Below are 16365 nucleotides of genomic sequence, written 5' to 3'. Positions count from 1 at the left end.
CTTACCAGTCCTTAGAAGGACCTTTTGTGCAACTAGTAGGTTGTGATTAGCAGACTGTACCTCAGTCCCTATACTCATAAAGGACTACTGCAGCAGAAGGGCAGCTGTCAAGTATAATATTCTTTCTATATTTGGAAGAAAGAATATTATACGTGTACAAGCCTATTACCATACCAGTCCTGAAAAGAACCTTTTGTGGACCTAATAGTAACAGCTACTGATTAAACTGACTGTCCCTCACTGCCACACACAGCTTCCTGTCTGTTCCTATTTAAACTGACAAAACACAGGCTGCTGCAACAATAACTTGAATAGCACTCAAAACTATATCCTGTACTACTTTACCATACCAGTCCTGAAAAGGACTTTTGTGCACCTAATAGTAACAGCTAATGATTAAACTGACTGTCCCTGCTGCACACAGCGTCCTGTCCCTCTCTCAGCACTGACAAAAGACAGGCTGCTGCAACAATGACTTGAATAGCAGTGCCTCAAACCTATATCCTGAACTACACCTATACCATACCAGTCCTTAAAATAACTTTTGTGGACCTAATAGCTAGTGATTTGGCTCACTGCAGTCTCTCCCTGCTCCACACAGCAACCTTTCCCTATAGTGACATACGAAAGAATGTAAAATGGCCCCCGGATCGGGTCTATTTATAAGTTAGGGGGAATGTCCAAGTGTCCATGTGCTGTAATGTCTCAATTGGCTGTCCTGTACCACATGATGGATGTGTCATCATAGGTCAAAGTTCTTTTACACAGTAAACACGTAAGTCCGCCGGGCGAACAGCGGCAATAGTCCGCCGATCGGGCGGAACGCGAACAGCCGAAATTCACCGCAAACCGACCGCCAGGCGAACCGTTCGGCCATCCCTAATGGAGGACACTGGCTGCAATGGGGGACACCTCATGTACCACGTCCCTAGTCTGATCATCTCCTGTACCATGTCCTCTGTCTCTGATCATCTCCTGTACCATGTCCTCTGTCTCTGACCATCTCCTGTACCGTGTCCCCTGTCTCTCACCATCTCCTGTACCATGTCCTCTGTCTCTGACCATCTCCTGTACCATGTCCCCAGTCTCTGACCATCTCCTGTACCATGTCCCCAGTCTCTGACCATCTCCTGTACCATGTCCCCAGTCTCTGACCATCTCCTGTACCATGTCCCCAGTCTCTGACCATCTCCTGTACCATGTCCCCAGTCTCTGACCATCTCCTGTACCATGTCCCCAGTCTCTGACCATCTCCTGTACCATGTCCCCAGTCTCTGACCATCTCCTGTACCATGTCCCCAGTCTCTGACCATCTCCTGTACCATGTCCCCAGTCTCTGACCATCTCCTGTACCATGTCCCCAGTCTCTGACCATCTCCTGTACCATGTCCCCAAGTCTCTGACCATCTCCTGTACCATGTCCTCAGTCTCTGACCATCTCCTGTATAAAAATATTTTTTTTAAATATGTTTCGGTATCGGTTTCGGTTTTCGGCCTAGTGTATTTTTCATTTTCTGTATCGGTTTCGGCACCAAAAACCCATTCGGTGCACCCCTAGTATATTGCTATCATTTTTTCCTCTCAAGCGTCTCTTCTCCAGTGAGAATAAATGTTAACACTTGTAGTCGTTCCTCACAATTGAGATCCTTCAATCCCCATAATCATTTATTTGCAATTTTCTGGACTCTCTCCAGCTCCAGCACATCCTTTCTGAGGATTGGTGACCAGAACTGGACGGAATACTCCAGATGTGGCCAAATCTGAGATTTATAAATTGGCAGTATTTTTTTTTACTCCTGGAGTAAGTTCCCTTTTTAATGCATGCTAATATTCTGCCGGCTTTGGGACCCCTAGATCCTTCTCCATCCTGGAATCTCCTAGAGGTTTCCCCCCCCCCCCCAAGTGTAATACTTGCGTTTTTATATTTTTTACCCATCAAGTAGATTACCTTACATTTACCAATGTTAAACTGTTAAAATTTGCCATCTAGTAGCCCACTCCATTAATTTAGTCAGGTCCTCCTTGTAAAGTTTCTATATCCTTCTGTGATGTTGTTGCCCTACATATTTTTGTGTCGTTGGCAAACACAGAGGAAGCTATTTATCCCACCCTCTATGATTTATAAATAAATTGGTCCAAGAACAGAAGTGTTGGGGTACCCCACTAACCACTCTAGACCATTCTGAGTACACAATATTTATCACCACTCTTTTTGGCTTTGCCCCCACAGCCAGATTTCTATCCAAGAACAAACCCAATGGTATATACCCACCAATCTCAGTTTGTAGATTAAGCATTTGTGGGGCACTGTATCAAATGCTTTTGCAAAATCCAGATACACCACATCTACCAGCCTCCCTTTGTCCAGATGGCAGCTCGCTTCCTTGCAGAATGTCAATAGGTTGGTTTGGCAAGAACTACCTTTCCTAAACCCATGCTGTTTTTATCAGCAAATTATTGGATATGGTCCCTGTATCATCCTCCCCCCAAATAATTTACATACTACCGATGTTGGACTAAAGATTAGGAATAGCAGTCTGGCTATAAAGTGACTGAGTTTCTTAACCACTTCAATACAGGGCACTTTCGCCCCCTTCCTTCCCAGCCCAATTTTCAGCTTTCATCGCTCTAGAGCTTTCAGTGACAATTGCGCAGTCATGCTGCACTGCACCCAAATGAAATTTTTATCATTTTGTTCGCACAAATAGAGCTTTATTTTGGTGGTATTTATTCACGACTCAGTTTTTTTTTTTTTTTGCGATATAAGCGCAAAAAAAGCGGAAATTTGGAAAAAAAACAATATTTTCTTTTTTCTATTTTAAAAGAAATCCAATAAAATCAAATTTTGTCATAAATTTAAGCCAAAATTTATTCTGCTACATGTTTTTGGTAAAAAAAAATCCGTTATGTATAATAATTGGTTTGTGTGATCACGGACATATGTACGCAAATGATCACGTACATATGTGTGCAGATAATCATTGGGACATGCGATTTTAGTGGGACATATGTGGGGGACATGTTTTTATTATTAGGGACATGTGTTTTTATTTGGGGACATGTATGTTTTGGGGACATATGTGGGGACTGTGTTTATACTGTGTGATGTGTTGTGTGTTTACACTATACTGGTGATCAGTGAGTAAAAAGCTGTAAAAAACAGCTCATACTCACTGATCATCAGCCGGTTGCAGCGATCTGCTCTCCTCTCAGCGATGACTTCTGTGTGAGGAGAGGAGGAGCCGATTGCCTAGCAACCGGCTGTTTGTTTACATCACATGACGGCCGTGATTGGACACGGCCGTCATGTGATCAGGAGGGCCAATCACAGAGCCCTCCTGCCGATCTGTCCGGGTGACACGAGCACATCGGGATCGCGCCGTTGCGCGGGCACGCGCGCCATCCCGCTCCTTCTGAAGGACGTTCCTGAACGTCCTATCAGAAGTAGACGGCTCCCACCTGGCCGTATATGTGCATTGGCCGGGTGGGAAGTGGTTAAGGACTGTTGAGTGTAAGCCATCTTGTCCTGGTGATTTTATTTATGTTGAGCTTTTCTAATCCTTTCTGGACTTCGGCCTCTGTTGCCAACAAGAGTAGATCCTGTTTCATGTTACTAACCATACGGCCGTGTTTGTTATACCCTTCCCTTTTCTTGTGTGAAGACTGAGCAGAAGAAAGCATTTAGTACAACTGGCTTCTCCTTGTCATCTGTAACCAACTTCCCTTCCTTGTCCTTTATGGGGCCTATTTGTTTCGACCTCACCTTTTTTTTACTGTTAAAATATTTAAAATAAAGTCTTATTTTTACCTTTTATTTTTTTTACTCTCCTTCACTATGTGTCTCTCATAGTCTTTTTAGCCACCCTGATAGCGTTCTTACACTTCTTATTGAATTTCTTGTAGTGTTGCATTGCTGATAATGACCCCTCCTCTTTGTACTTCTTTTTGAAGGACCTTTTTGTTGTCCTTAATGTGACGTTTTTACATTTTGGTTTAGCCACCCAGGTTTAGCCTTTGTTCTTCTATATATATTTTACCCATTGGAATGCACTCGTTAAAGCGGAGGTCCACCCTAAAGTGGACCTTCCGCTCATCGGAACCCTCCCCCCCTCCGGTGCCACAATTGGCACCTTTCAGGGGGGTGCAAATACCTGTACAGTACAGGTATCTGCACCCACTTCCGGGATAGCTCTCTGCGGAAAGGGGCGTAGATTACGCCCCTTTCCCAAGTGCCCCGCTGCCTGCTGGGAAACACAGATCCCAGAGGCAGCGGGGACCGTCCTTATTGCGCAGCGCGACTCGCGCATGCGCAGTAGGGAACCGGGAAATGAAGCGAAAGGCTCCATTTCCTGATTCCCATACCCAAGATGGCGGCGGCAGCACCCGAGAGACGATCTAGAGATCGGCTTCGGGTGCCGACATCGCGGGCGCGCTGAACAGGTAGGTGTCACTATTTATAGCTGCTGGCTTTAAAAAAAAAAAAAAAAAAACGCAGAGTCCCGGCGGACTCCCGCTTTAATACTTTTATTTAAAATGTTCCTAAAGCACTCCCACTTTTGCTCCATGTTCAATTATTTAAGATTTGGCTCAACTAAATGCCCTGCAGCATTAAGCGCAGTTTACAAATGTTGGCTCTCTTTTGAAATTGTGTTCTTGTACTACCCTCGCACCTCCCTTTCCTATGATTGATGCTGAATGTAATAATTCTGTTGTCGCTAGTTCTGGTTGACAGTTTGGTTGAGAGCACAACCAATGGGAGTGTTACATTTCCGGCATGTGCTGGAAATGTAACTTTTTTTAAACTGTTAAATGGATGGGTTTACTTCTGCTTTAATTTCCCTAAGCTCCTGTTGCCTCTGGTGTGGCTTGAGGTACTGGCAGTGTCTCTGAGAATACCACGTTGGGAGTCCTCTTCAATTTAGCTCCCAAGTCCTTGAAATTATTTTTAAGAACACTTCACCTTCTTACTTTGCCATTGGTACCAACGTGTACCATGACAGCTGGGTCCTCCCCAGCCCCGTCCAATAATCTGTTCGTGCGATCCGTGTTGTGTTGAACCCGTGCACACCAGTAAACATACCATTCAGTGATCACGGTCTTTGTGGCAGATTACCCTATCTGTCCTTCTAATAATTTAACTTCTTACCACCAATACCTTCCTAACCTTACCTGTATCCTTGCCTCCCTCCTTACAGGAGCAGTCGTTCCCCTGGCAGCTAAGAGAGGGCGCCTGCTCCAGTAATACCACCCCTGAGCAGACATTTCCAACATCATGCAACTTGGAATACTTGTTGGGGTGTCCCAACTCACAACTAGCCTCACTAGCACTCTTCCCTCTACCCCTCCTATCTGTCACCCAGCTACATACTTATGGTTCCTGTGCCTCCGTGTGTCCACACTTCTCTACAGTGGCCCCAGCCAGCATCTGCTGGATAATGTCCAAACTCTTTTCCGGGTTGTAGATATTGTGCAATCTTGCCCCCTTGTTTTCTAGATCCAGGATCTGGGCTTTCAGAGAAACAACTAGCTGACCTCTCACACAGCAGTATTCCCACTATGAATAGATTCACGAGTTTGTCCTCCTAGGTAATCCCTGAGTTTCAACCTTCATTCTTTTCAGTAGTGGAAAAACAATGGATTCATTTGCATAGCCGCTGGTAATAATCACGTGAAAAATCCAGCATTCTGGTTGTACAATTAGCCTGCCCATACATTGTTTGAATCTCGGCTGGTCCCTGCTGAACCGGCGGAGCTTCAAACAGTCTATGGCTGGCTTAAAGCCGGCCATAGAAGGATCAGATCTCAGCTGGTTCAGCAGGGACCGGCCTAGATGTGATCTGTCTGTGGGCATGCTAGTTGTACTGAAATTAAAGTGTTCAACTTTCTCACCCCCAGCCATTGCAAGCTGTAGCTTCAGCACTGTAAAACTTCTGTAAGGCCTTCCTCTCTATCTGAACCAAGACATAAAATAAAGACTGGAAATGTACATATTTTAAATACAGAATGTGACATAGTTTGAGACCAAGAAGAGGAGGGCAAGGAGTTGCCAAAAGGAAGTGACTGCACTGGGCTTCAACAAAATGGTGACCAACACAACAACAATACTGGAGGAAATTTACACGCACTAATTTTGATAGCATAATTAATAATGTGGAATGTATGTTCGTTTTTTTTTTGTGTGTTTTGTTTTTTAAAGAACATTATTGTTCTTGCACTGTTCTATATGCATTATTGTTCTATATGCACTGTTATGCAAAAAGTTCTACTTTAATGCTACAAAACATTTTAGTAAAGTTATGAGTAGTGGTATAGTTGCTCTGATTGGCATGGCACATGTCTGATAAGATGTTTTTGCAGGCTTGGTATAATGAGTGGTACTTTGCAGTAGAAGGCATTTCAGCCACTGTGTAATTATTGCTTATGTTCTGCGGTGCTTAAAAATGTGACCGCTCACCAAATAGACTAACCGTAAGTGTTTAAGAAGGCTCCTGAAAATGCCGCTCAGCCTGTCACTGCTATCAGAACCCATTATATGGGATGAAAATGGAATTTGAACTGTACTTAAACTGCAGCACCGCTCTTCTCTAACTTACATCAAGATGAGTATACGCAAAGGCCTTTCATCCAAAAGTAAAGATGAACAAGAAATTGCAGATAACTCCCAACGTTATTTTTTTTTTATAACAATCATTTAAACAATTTTTTTTTGTGTGTATATGTGTGTGTGTGTATATATATATATATATATATATATATATATATATAATATTTTATAAAATCTCCTTCACCTTGTATTAAAATACACTGTACCAGCATCTGTCTCCTCCTCAGTCTCGGCCCTAAAGGGGACTAACTTCAAACGCCTAGATGTAGGGAGGATACGGTATTAGTGACCTCAGACACTAGCCCTGTATGTTTTAATATGAGAGAACATTTCATGGAGACTGACAGGCAGGGGAATGGCTGCCCTTCCTCACAGGACCCACTACAATACTCTCCTACCAACCTTGGTGCATGTGTGGTAGTTCTGATTCTTCGTTCTTCTCCATTGAAACCATTTTGGTAAACTTTCCTGTGTGATAATTTACAGGTTAGAAAAAGCCCAATATGCTTAAGTAATGCTTGTAGTTTGCTCGTGTGGCTAGGTTTAAGTTGCCTGCAAACCATAAAATTGTCTCTGCTTAATCGGGCACTAAAGTGCCTTGAAAAGAGTATTCAAAATGTTCCACATTTTGTCATGTTACAACCAAAAATCGAAATGTATTTATTGGGATTTTATATGATAGACCAATGTTGGGAGCTAAATACAAATGCACGCCACACTTTTCAGATCTTTTTTTGTAAAAAAAAAAAATTGAAAACCCATTTATCATTTTCCTTCCACTTCACAATTATGTGCCACTTTGTGCTGGTCTATCACATAAAATCCCAATAAAATACATTTACGTTTTTTGGTTGTAACACAATGAATACTTTTTCAAGGCATTGTAACTCTTGGATTGGTAAATAATCATATGTAGGCACTCTGTTCTGTTGACATGCCAGTTTGAATTTTCTCAACCAATTACTATTGTTCTCCTAAAAGATAATCTGATACCAAAGGGTGTTTTTGGGGTTTAATTGCTCTCTTCCATAGGTGTAAATTGGAATGTTTTGCCAATCAGAGTATACATGTTAATTGAAAGACAAAAAAAATTGGCATTTGGCTATTATTTGCATGTCTATCCACAGTTGGATTGTTCTGGGTGGCTTTGATACAATTTTCTTGTACAACTTTCCTTTAGATTTACCAAAACCATATAATAGGTCAAACCCAAACACTTAGGTTTAACCCTTGCACTACATAGTTGAAGGTAAAACTAAAGGAAATTGAATAAGAAAATTGTATAATGTATGGCCAGCTTAAGTGATAAACTGGGTTAGAAATGTGGGAGTCAGATTTAGTATCTATCACATGGTGAGATCTAGAGACACCAGACTTGTTTTTTACAATGGGGAAGTACATGCAGGAAAACGACTTTGTTTACACATTATAGAAATCTGAAATGGTTTATTTATACTATTTTGGTGATGTGTCCACTTTAAAATATTTTCCTGTTGGCTGCCATATGACAAATTTTAAACATTTACGCTAGTGCATTTGTGTGTTGACCTTTTACCTTTTTGATTATAGGGTAGACAAGAAGACAAGCAGGGCTCACATCTCTTCCAGTCTAGTTACAACCGTTTTATTTTTGTTTTCCTTGCAGTTGAAAGAGCTATCTTAAAGGAGTGACAGCGCTTGGACTATGTCCCATTGCTGTACTAACCTCCTGTGGGATGTACGAAAACGTGCACTTGGATTGGATGAACCCAGCGCTGTCCGTATCAACTATTTGGGTATGTGATGCTAAGCAACATTGCTCTGAATTTGTAGTAAAAAAACGATTTTTTATATATATATTTATTTGTTGTTTTTGCCATGCTTAAAAGCAACTTGAAAAATGTTTTATGTTTTTGCTTTTATAATTTTTGCTGTATTAGCAAGATTATGATTAGGCAGCATTTTAAATGCATGGTCTGCTTATCTTGGCCAGCCTGTAGACTTGCATTGAGAGAAATAATAAAATCTTGGTTCAGCACTATAAAAACAGGAAGCAGAGCATGCATATGTAATGAGCAAAACCGTCTGCTTCCATGTAGACATATAATTAAAAAATACATGGAGCTGATTGATCCCTTTTACGTTGAAAAATACTAAACATTCTTCCCAACGATTAATTAATATTCCTCAGCTGCACCACAGACACAATTATTTGCATGCAAATGTACCTGCTGTGCCATTTTAAAAAAAAAGACATGGGGTCCATCTTTAACCACCAGCCAATTCTGACATTTCTTACATACATGAAAAAATCTTTTTCATAAGGTGAAAAAACACGAGGGTTTACAGCCCCTTTTAAAGGAAATATCTTGGCACATGTCATAGAAGTACTATTTTACAATTGATTGGGAAATGTTCATGTTTGTGCACAATTCATGATTTGAGTGAATGTGCACAGGAGTTGCAGACATGTTTCTTTGTATATGTTGTGTCGCTTTTTTTTTAAATTTTAACTTTTTATAGGATGAATAAACAGGTGTAGTGCTGCATTACATTAAGCTAAACATTGTAAATCCTTAACATGAATTCAATGAATTTTCCTAATTGGAGCCCTCTGTAATCCACTGCGCTGAAATCACATAGCCCCTGACATGTTTTTTGAATGTTTGTAGCACATTGCTGTTTGTTCAATGTACTGTTACCATTGGTGTGTGTGTTGTGTGTTTTTTATTTTGTTTTTTCTTCTTCTAAGAACTTCCCAGGACAGCATAACATCAGAGTTGCTTTCTAAAGTGGAACGACACTTCATCTGAACACCACAAACCAATAATGCTATTCAATTTATTTTTAACATTCAAAGCAAACTGTCCCATCCATCCAAATCCATCTTGAGTAAGAGCAGGTGATTAATGTAGCATTTATGTCCTGGAATCCAGCTGCCCTTAGCTCAGGCATGCAAGCAGGAAAGGGTGTTCTTAGCTGAGCAAGCCCCTTCTACCCTACTGAAGACTTCTGGGATGTATGACATCATTTGCCTAGGCATGGAAAACGGGAAGTAACTGAAGAAATGTAGAAAAAAGGCCGACAAGCAAATATGATGTTCTTTCCAATCCATTTGCTAATGCTAACAGCACAAGGATTAAAAATAGTCCATGTTAATTGAGAGAGTGAAGTTCCACTTTAACCTTCAGAAAGCACAACCTGAAATAAATGAAATAACCCTTTTTCTTCCCACCCTATGTTGCTCCAGAGCTTATGCTGCATATTTGGTGGGAATGAGAATTTATGAAACTAGTGTCTCAATTCATAACCTCCATAATAAACTTTCACAGCAACCTGGAACTTGCTATCGTTTAATAAAATTTCATCTATATTGGTACATGTCTATACACAAATCTTATATACTTTTATTGCAGCCCAGTTGACTGTAATGAAACTGAAAAAAAAAGGGGTTCCATTGTTTCAAAACTTTAAATGCATCCATAATAAACATGTTTAAAGCGGAGGTCCACCCTAAAGTGGACCTTCCGCTCATCGGAACCCTCCCCCCCTCCGGTGCCACAATCGGCACCTTTCAGGGGGGAGGGGGGTGCAGTTACCTGGATAATCCAGGTAACTGCACCCACTTCCGGGATAGCTCTCTGCGGAAAGGGGCGTAACTTACGCCCCTTTCCGCAAGTGCCCGCCCCTTCCCGCAAGTGCCCCGCTGCCTGCTGGGAAACACACAGATCCCAGAGGCAGCGGGGAGTGTCCTTATTGCGCAGCGCGATTCGCGCATGCGCAGTAGGGAACCGGGAAATGAAGCCGAAAGGCTCCATTTCCTGATTCCCATACCCAAGATGGCGGCGGCGGCAGGACCCGACAGACGACCTAGAGATCGGCTTCGGGTGCCGACATCGCGGGCGCGCTGGACAGGTAAGTGTCACTATTTTAAAAGTCAGCAGCTGCAGTATTTGTAGCTGCTGGCTTTTAAAAAAAAAAAAAAAAAAACGCGGAGTCCCGGTGGACTCCCGCTTTAACTTGAATTTATGTTTGTAATATATCTGCTAGTTTGATATCTTTTTTTTGTATTATTATTATTATTATTGTTATTATTATTACTTTTGGTCTCATGCACACTAGGCGTATAAAATACAACTTTTAGATGCTTTTTTTTTTTTTCCTGCCTCTAAACGCCCCTCCCATGTTGGCCTATGTGGCCATGCACATGTAGATATTTACAGGTGTATTTAAAGAGGAGCATTTAGAGGCAGAAAAAAAAACACGAGCAGCACATTCAGGAGAGGATCATTTGAGCAGAAAAAACGCTGGGCACGCCTAAATGTGTCTAGACTCTAGGCACATTTAGCACTTGAGCGTTTATTCATTTCAGTGACCAGAATAAATTATTATTCTGACCAATGGAGTTAATCGATACCCAAATGCTTGATGTGCCTAAATGTGTTTGCAAAAGTCCATTGTGCAGGAGACATTATGATCATGATGGCACTTGTTATATGTTGGTTCTTGTCTGTTTGCATGAACGTGTGTCTACGTTTTTTTTTTTTTGCATATTAGTAAAATGGTGTTTAAAAATGAAATATAAAGTAAAATAAATATAAATTGGGATTTGTAGCCTTTTACTTCATCAAGCTGGTTAATAAAAGTTCCATCGGTTATGTTTTTTTCCTTCAGCTTTGTTTTTCAATTTCCAACAGGACGAAGAGAATTTGTTCAAAAACTTAAATTGGAAAGCACTCTAAATATACATCATGGTTGTGTAAGTAAATCATGGAACCACAAACATACTGCCCTGGTATTTTGTTTAGAATTTTTAGATTAAACTATGTCGAAACAGTAAATGGAAAGTTATCTTGAAACACATTTAAAAAAAAAAAAAAAATTATTAGCAGAGTGTGCTTTTTAAATACCATTTACTCCAAAAGTGGTGCTTTTAGTTGCAATGCAGTGTTGCTTTTTACTGACTTACATTCGGGATGGAGTCACAGAAAACATATAACTGCAACAATGCATCTGTGTCTTTGACTCTAGTTGTCCCTGTGTAAATGAATAAATTATCCTTCTTAGATGTAGAACACACAATAACCTGATTTGATCTATTTAAGGCTTACCCTAGTCTGTTTTTACTTTAACCACATGAATCCCATGTCTGCTCTGGCAAATTTTTACTTCATCTTGCGTTTTTGTGACCTGTTGCTAGAAAGACTTCTTTTTAAAGAAAGCTATATGCAGGACATGTTACACTGTATTGCTTAACGAAAAATACTGTATTCCACATCCATCCTGAAGTCTGAGGTTAAGACCACGGAGTTGACACAGCATCAGCCAGAACTGTACATGTTACAGTGAGATGTTTTGTGTAGATAAGTATGTATTGTGTCACAGGATATACTCATGGTTTGTATGTAATTCTGTTAATGTTCCTATTTTGTAGGCAGAAAACTACATATTTTCTTCCTTTTTAATATGTTTTCTGTAGGGTGTTTACGTAAAATGAAATGTCCAAAGAAAAAAAAAATATATACTTATTCCCTATGTTACTTTTTTGAAGATTTTCAAATGTAAAGAGAACGCAAAAGCATGTGAGTGTGTGCTTGTGTTTTCTTTTGTTAATCATGTAGGAACCAAAAGCTTTAACGTGAACCAGGCAACAACGACCATGCTATACTATGTTTCATGGAACGCTTTTAAAGTGGGTTTGAACACCTATGCACTAGGAGAGATCTTACAGCAATGGAGGTCCAGTTCAAAGAGGCATTAATGTGGTAACTCTCAAGTTAGAAATAGTTTTTTTTTTAGGTGCTGTCTTCCTTATATACTGCTTTAGGTGTCACTGACCTGGGACAAGCGCACATCTATATAATTTTTCCGGGGCACCAGATGGGTACCAGATTAGAGATTTACTCAGTAGTTGAGGCAAAAAAGAAGAATGCCTGTTTCAGAGAATGCACCTTTTAATAAACAATTTAACAATAACCGTTATTAGGGATGAGCTCAGGCGTGTTCGCATGGACAACGTGCAGAGCCCGCCAGGGAGTTGGTGCAGCGATGCGCTAATCACAGGCAGTGAGACATCGCCCCGATGTGCGGGTGCAGAAATCGACCAATGTCTCACTGCCTGTGATTAGCGTTGCGCCGACTTCCTGGCGGGCTCTGCACGTGGTCCATGCGAACACTCCTGAGCTCATCCCTAACCATTATATTTGTGTATTGACAGATTGCCTTAAAATAGCTGCCTGATGACCAAACTGATTTGGCAAGTTTCGATAACATACAGTTGTGCTCAAAAGTTTACATACCTTGGCAGAATTTGATTTCTTGGCCATTTTTCAGAGAATATGAATGATAAAACAAAAACTTTTCTTTCACTCATGGTTCGTGTTTGGCTGAAGCCATTTATTACTCTTTTTTTAAATCATAATCACAACAGAAACTACCCAAATGGCCCTGATCAAAAGTTTACATACCCCAGTTCTTAATACTGTGCATTGCCCCCTTTAACATCAATGACAGCTTGAAGTATTTTGTGGATGAGGCTCTTTATCTTCTCAGATGGTAAAGCTACCCATTCCTCTTGGCAAAAAGCCTCCAGTTCCTGTAAATTCTTGGGCTGTCTTGCATGAACTGCACGTTTTGAGATCTCCCCAGAGTGGCTCAATGATATTGAGGTCAAGAGACTGAGATGGCCACTCCAGAACCTTCACTTTATTTTGCTGTAGCCAATGACCGGTCGACTTGGCCTTGTGTTATGGATCATTGTCATGTTGGAATGTCCATGTACGTCCCATAGTTACATAGTTAGTTACATAGTTAGTAAGGTTGAATAAAGACATCAGTCCATCCAGTTCAACCTGAGTGAGTGTCTACAATTGTCCCTATCCCTTTACATTGCACACTCACATTGGTCCCTACCCTCAAGGAGCCACAATCCAAGATCCCCAGTTGTATACTAGGGCCAATTTTAGACAGAAGCCAATTAACCTACCTGCATGTCTTTGGAGTGTGGGAGGAAACCGGAGTACCCGGAGGAAACCCACGCAGGCACAGGGAGAACATGCAAACTCCAGGCAGGTAGTGTCATGGTTGGGATTTGAACCAGTGACCTTTTTCTACTGCTAGGTAAGAGTGCTAACCACTACACCACTGTGCCGCACTGTACCATGCGCAGCTTTCTGGCTAATGAATGCAAATATTCCTTCCAGTATTTTTTGGTAACATACTGCATTCCTCTTCCTATAAATTTTGACCAGATTTCCTGTGCCTTTTGTAGCTCGCACATCCCCAAAACATCAGCGATCCACCTCCTGTGTTTCACAGTAGGAATGGTGTACCTTTCATCTCAGGCCTTGTTAACTCCTCCAAATGTAGCGTTTATGGTTGTGGCCAAAAAGCTCAATTTTGGTCTTATCATTCCAAAAGACTTTGTGCCAGAAGGTTTGAGGCTTGTCTCTGTGCTGTTTGGCATATTGTAAGCTGGATATTTTGTGGCATTTGTGTAGTAATGGTTTTCTTCTGGCGACTCGACCATGCAGCCCATCTTTCTTCAAGTGCTTCCTTGTTGTGCATCTTGAAACAGCCACACCACGTTTTCAGAGAGTCCTGTATTTCACCTGAAGCTATTTGTGGGTTTTTCTTTGCATCCTGAACAATTTTCCTGGCAGTTGTGGCTGAAAGTTTAGTTGGTCTACCTGACCGTGGTTTAGTTTCAACAGAACCCCCTAATTTTCCACTTCTTGATTAGTCTGGCATTCTCAGTTCCTTGGATATCTTTTTATATCCCTTTTTTGTTTTATACAGTTCAACTACCTTTTCCCGCAGACCCTTTGCCAATTATTTGTCCAGAAACTCATTGACCTTTTATACACACACAAATTAAAAGCAAACAGATCACAGGTGAGGATGGTTACCTTTTTAATAGCCATTCAAACCCCTTTGTGTCAAATTTGTGTGCATGTTATCAGGCCAAAATCACCAGGGTATGTAAACTTGTTTTGATCAGGGTCATTTGGGTAGTTTCTGTTGCCATAATGATTTAAAAAGAGTAAACACAGTTGATTGATAATAAATGGCTTCAGCCAACCGCTAACCATGAGTGAAAAAAGTTTATCATTCATATTCTCTGAAAAATTTCCAAGAAATCATAAATTCGTCCACAGTATGTAAACTTATGAGAATAACTGTAAGCAAATTTTGTTTAAACAAATAAGGATTACTTCGATTTTTAACCTTTCCCCCCCCCCCCTTTTTTTTCTTTTTGCTAATAGGTAAATTCGATTTCTTGGAATAGTACAGGGGAATACATACTATCTGGGTCTGATGACACAACTTTGGTCATTTGTAACCCATACAATAAAAAGGTAAGTGAACCCGTAATGATTTAGTATTACAGCCAGGGCCGAATCTAGCCTGTCTGATGTGTGAGGGGCAGTAAAAGTCAGGGGTGCAGAGGATGCAAGGTCAGTAGGGTAACTGCAAGACTCGCCCACCTTACCAACCATTCCGTGTCCTCCATCTCTCTCTGCCAATCCCCGCACTGGCTTCCACTCGCCCAATGAATACAATTCAAAATACTAACAATAATTTACAAAGCCATCCACAACTCTGCCCCCAGCTACATCACTAACCTAGTCTCAAAATACCAACCAAACCACTCTTTGGTTCTCCCAAGTCCTCCTGTTCTCTAGCTCCCTTGTCACCTCCTCCCATGCTCACCTCCAGGATTTCTCCTGAGCTTCTCCCATTCTTTGGAACTCCCTACCCCAATCTGTTCCCTAATCTATCCATCTTTAGACGATCCCTGATAACTCTTCTCTTTAAAGCTTATCCTGCTTCTAACTAATACACTGTTTTACTTTCTGCATCAGCTCATTCCCCACAGTTATTACCTTTTGTAACAATTAACCCTCCCTCCTAGATTGTAAGCTCTAATGAGCAGGGTCCTCTGATTCCTCTGGTACCAAATTCTAAGATAACTGCAATGTCTGCCTTAATTTTGTTAAGCACTGCACAAACTGTTGGCGCTATATAAATCCTATATAATAGTGCACAGGGGTCAGCAGGGCAGAGGATAGGGTCAGCAGTTTTTAGGGCAGTGTACAGAGGCCATTAGTTTGTAGGGCAATAAAGGGTGGGTTAGCAGGGCAGTGTACACGAGTTAGCAAGGAAGAGGGCAGTGTAAAAGAGTCATTAGAGCAGAGGATAGGGGTCAAAAGGGCAAAGGATGGGGAGGTCAGCTGGGGAGTGTACAAGAGCCAGTACGGCAGTGTACAGGGGGCCAGCAGGGCAGGTGACGGGGGTCAGCAGGGCAGAAATCAGGGCTGAGCAGGGTAGTGGACGGGGTCACTGCTGGCAAAACTCTCAGCAGAGCTCCTCCTCCCATTGGCACACTATGCACAGCCTGGGCACTCAGCAGACCTCCTCTTGCCCACACAGCACATATCTGACATCTTTTCCCTTAAAGACAGTCCCAATCTGCATAGTGTGTAGCTGGCTACTGTAGCAGTGCTGCCTTTCCGATCAGGCATTTTACCGGGCAGAACTGGAACATGGAAATCAGCTATACACTGTGCAGATCGAGGGTGTGTGTGTGTGTGTGTGTGTGTGTGTGTGTGTAAGGGAATCTGATCTCGGCTATGTGCTGTGTGGGGTGGAGGAGATCTATTGAGTGCCCTGTGTGCCATGCGAGCAGTGCTGGGACAAGGTCCTCTAGTGCCCAGAGTGAAGATGACAAACTGTGCCCCCCCCCCCCCCAATGAGTGAGCATGATGTCTCGTCATGAATCC

General features: G+C 41.7%; 1 protein-coding gene across 4 annotated transcripts in view; it reads left to right on the top strand.

Annotated features, from left to right (window-relative positions):
• The window catches only part of DCAF6 (DDB1 and CUL4 associated factor 6), a 208167-nt gene that overhangs the window by 43925 nt on the left and 147877 nt on the right, over positions 1 to 16365 (top strand). For all 4 annotated transcript variants that reach the window (XM_077481106.1, XM_077481105.1, XM_077481103.1 and 1 more), the window contains exons 2-4: positions 8250 to 8379; positions 11281 to 11342; positions 14848 to 14940. In XM_077481106.1, coding sequence (XP_077337232.1) covers positions 8289 to 8379; positions 11281 to 11342; positions 14848 to 14940 — 246 coding nt within the window. In that variant the 5' untranslated portion in view covers positions 8250 to 8288. The remainder of the gene's footprint in view (positions 1 to 8249; positions 8380 to 11280; positions 11343 to 14847; positions 14941 to 16365) is intronic.

Source organism: Lithobates pipiens, unplaced genomic scaffold (genome assembly GCF_037356315.1).
Source record: "Lithobates pipiens isolate NorthernLeopardFrog02 unplaced genomic scaffold, aLitPip1_a1.2 Scaffold_16, whole genome shotgun sequence".
Classification (NCBI taxonomy): Eukaryota; Metazoa; Chordata; class Amphibia; order Anura; family Ranidae; genus Lithobates; species Lithobates pipiens.
This window is presented reverse-complemented; position numbering and strand designations above follow the sequence as displayed.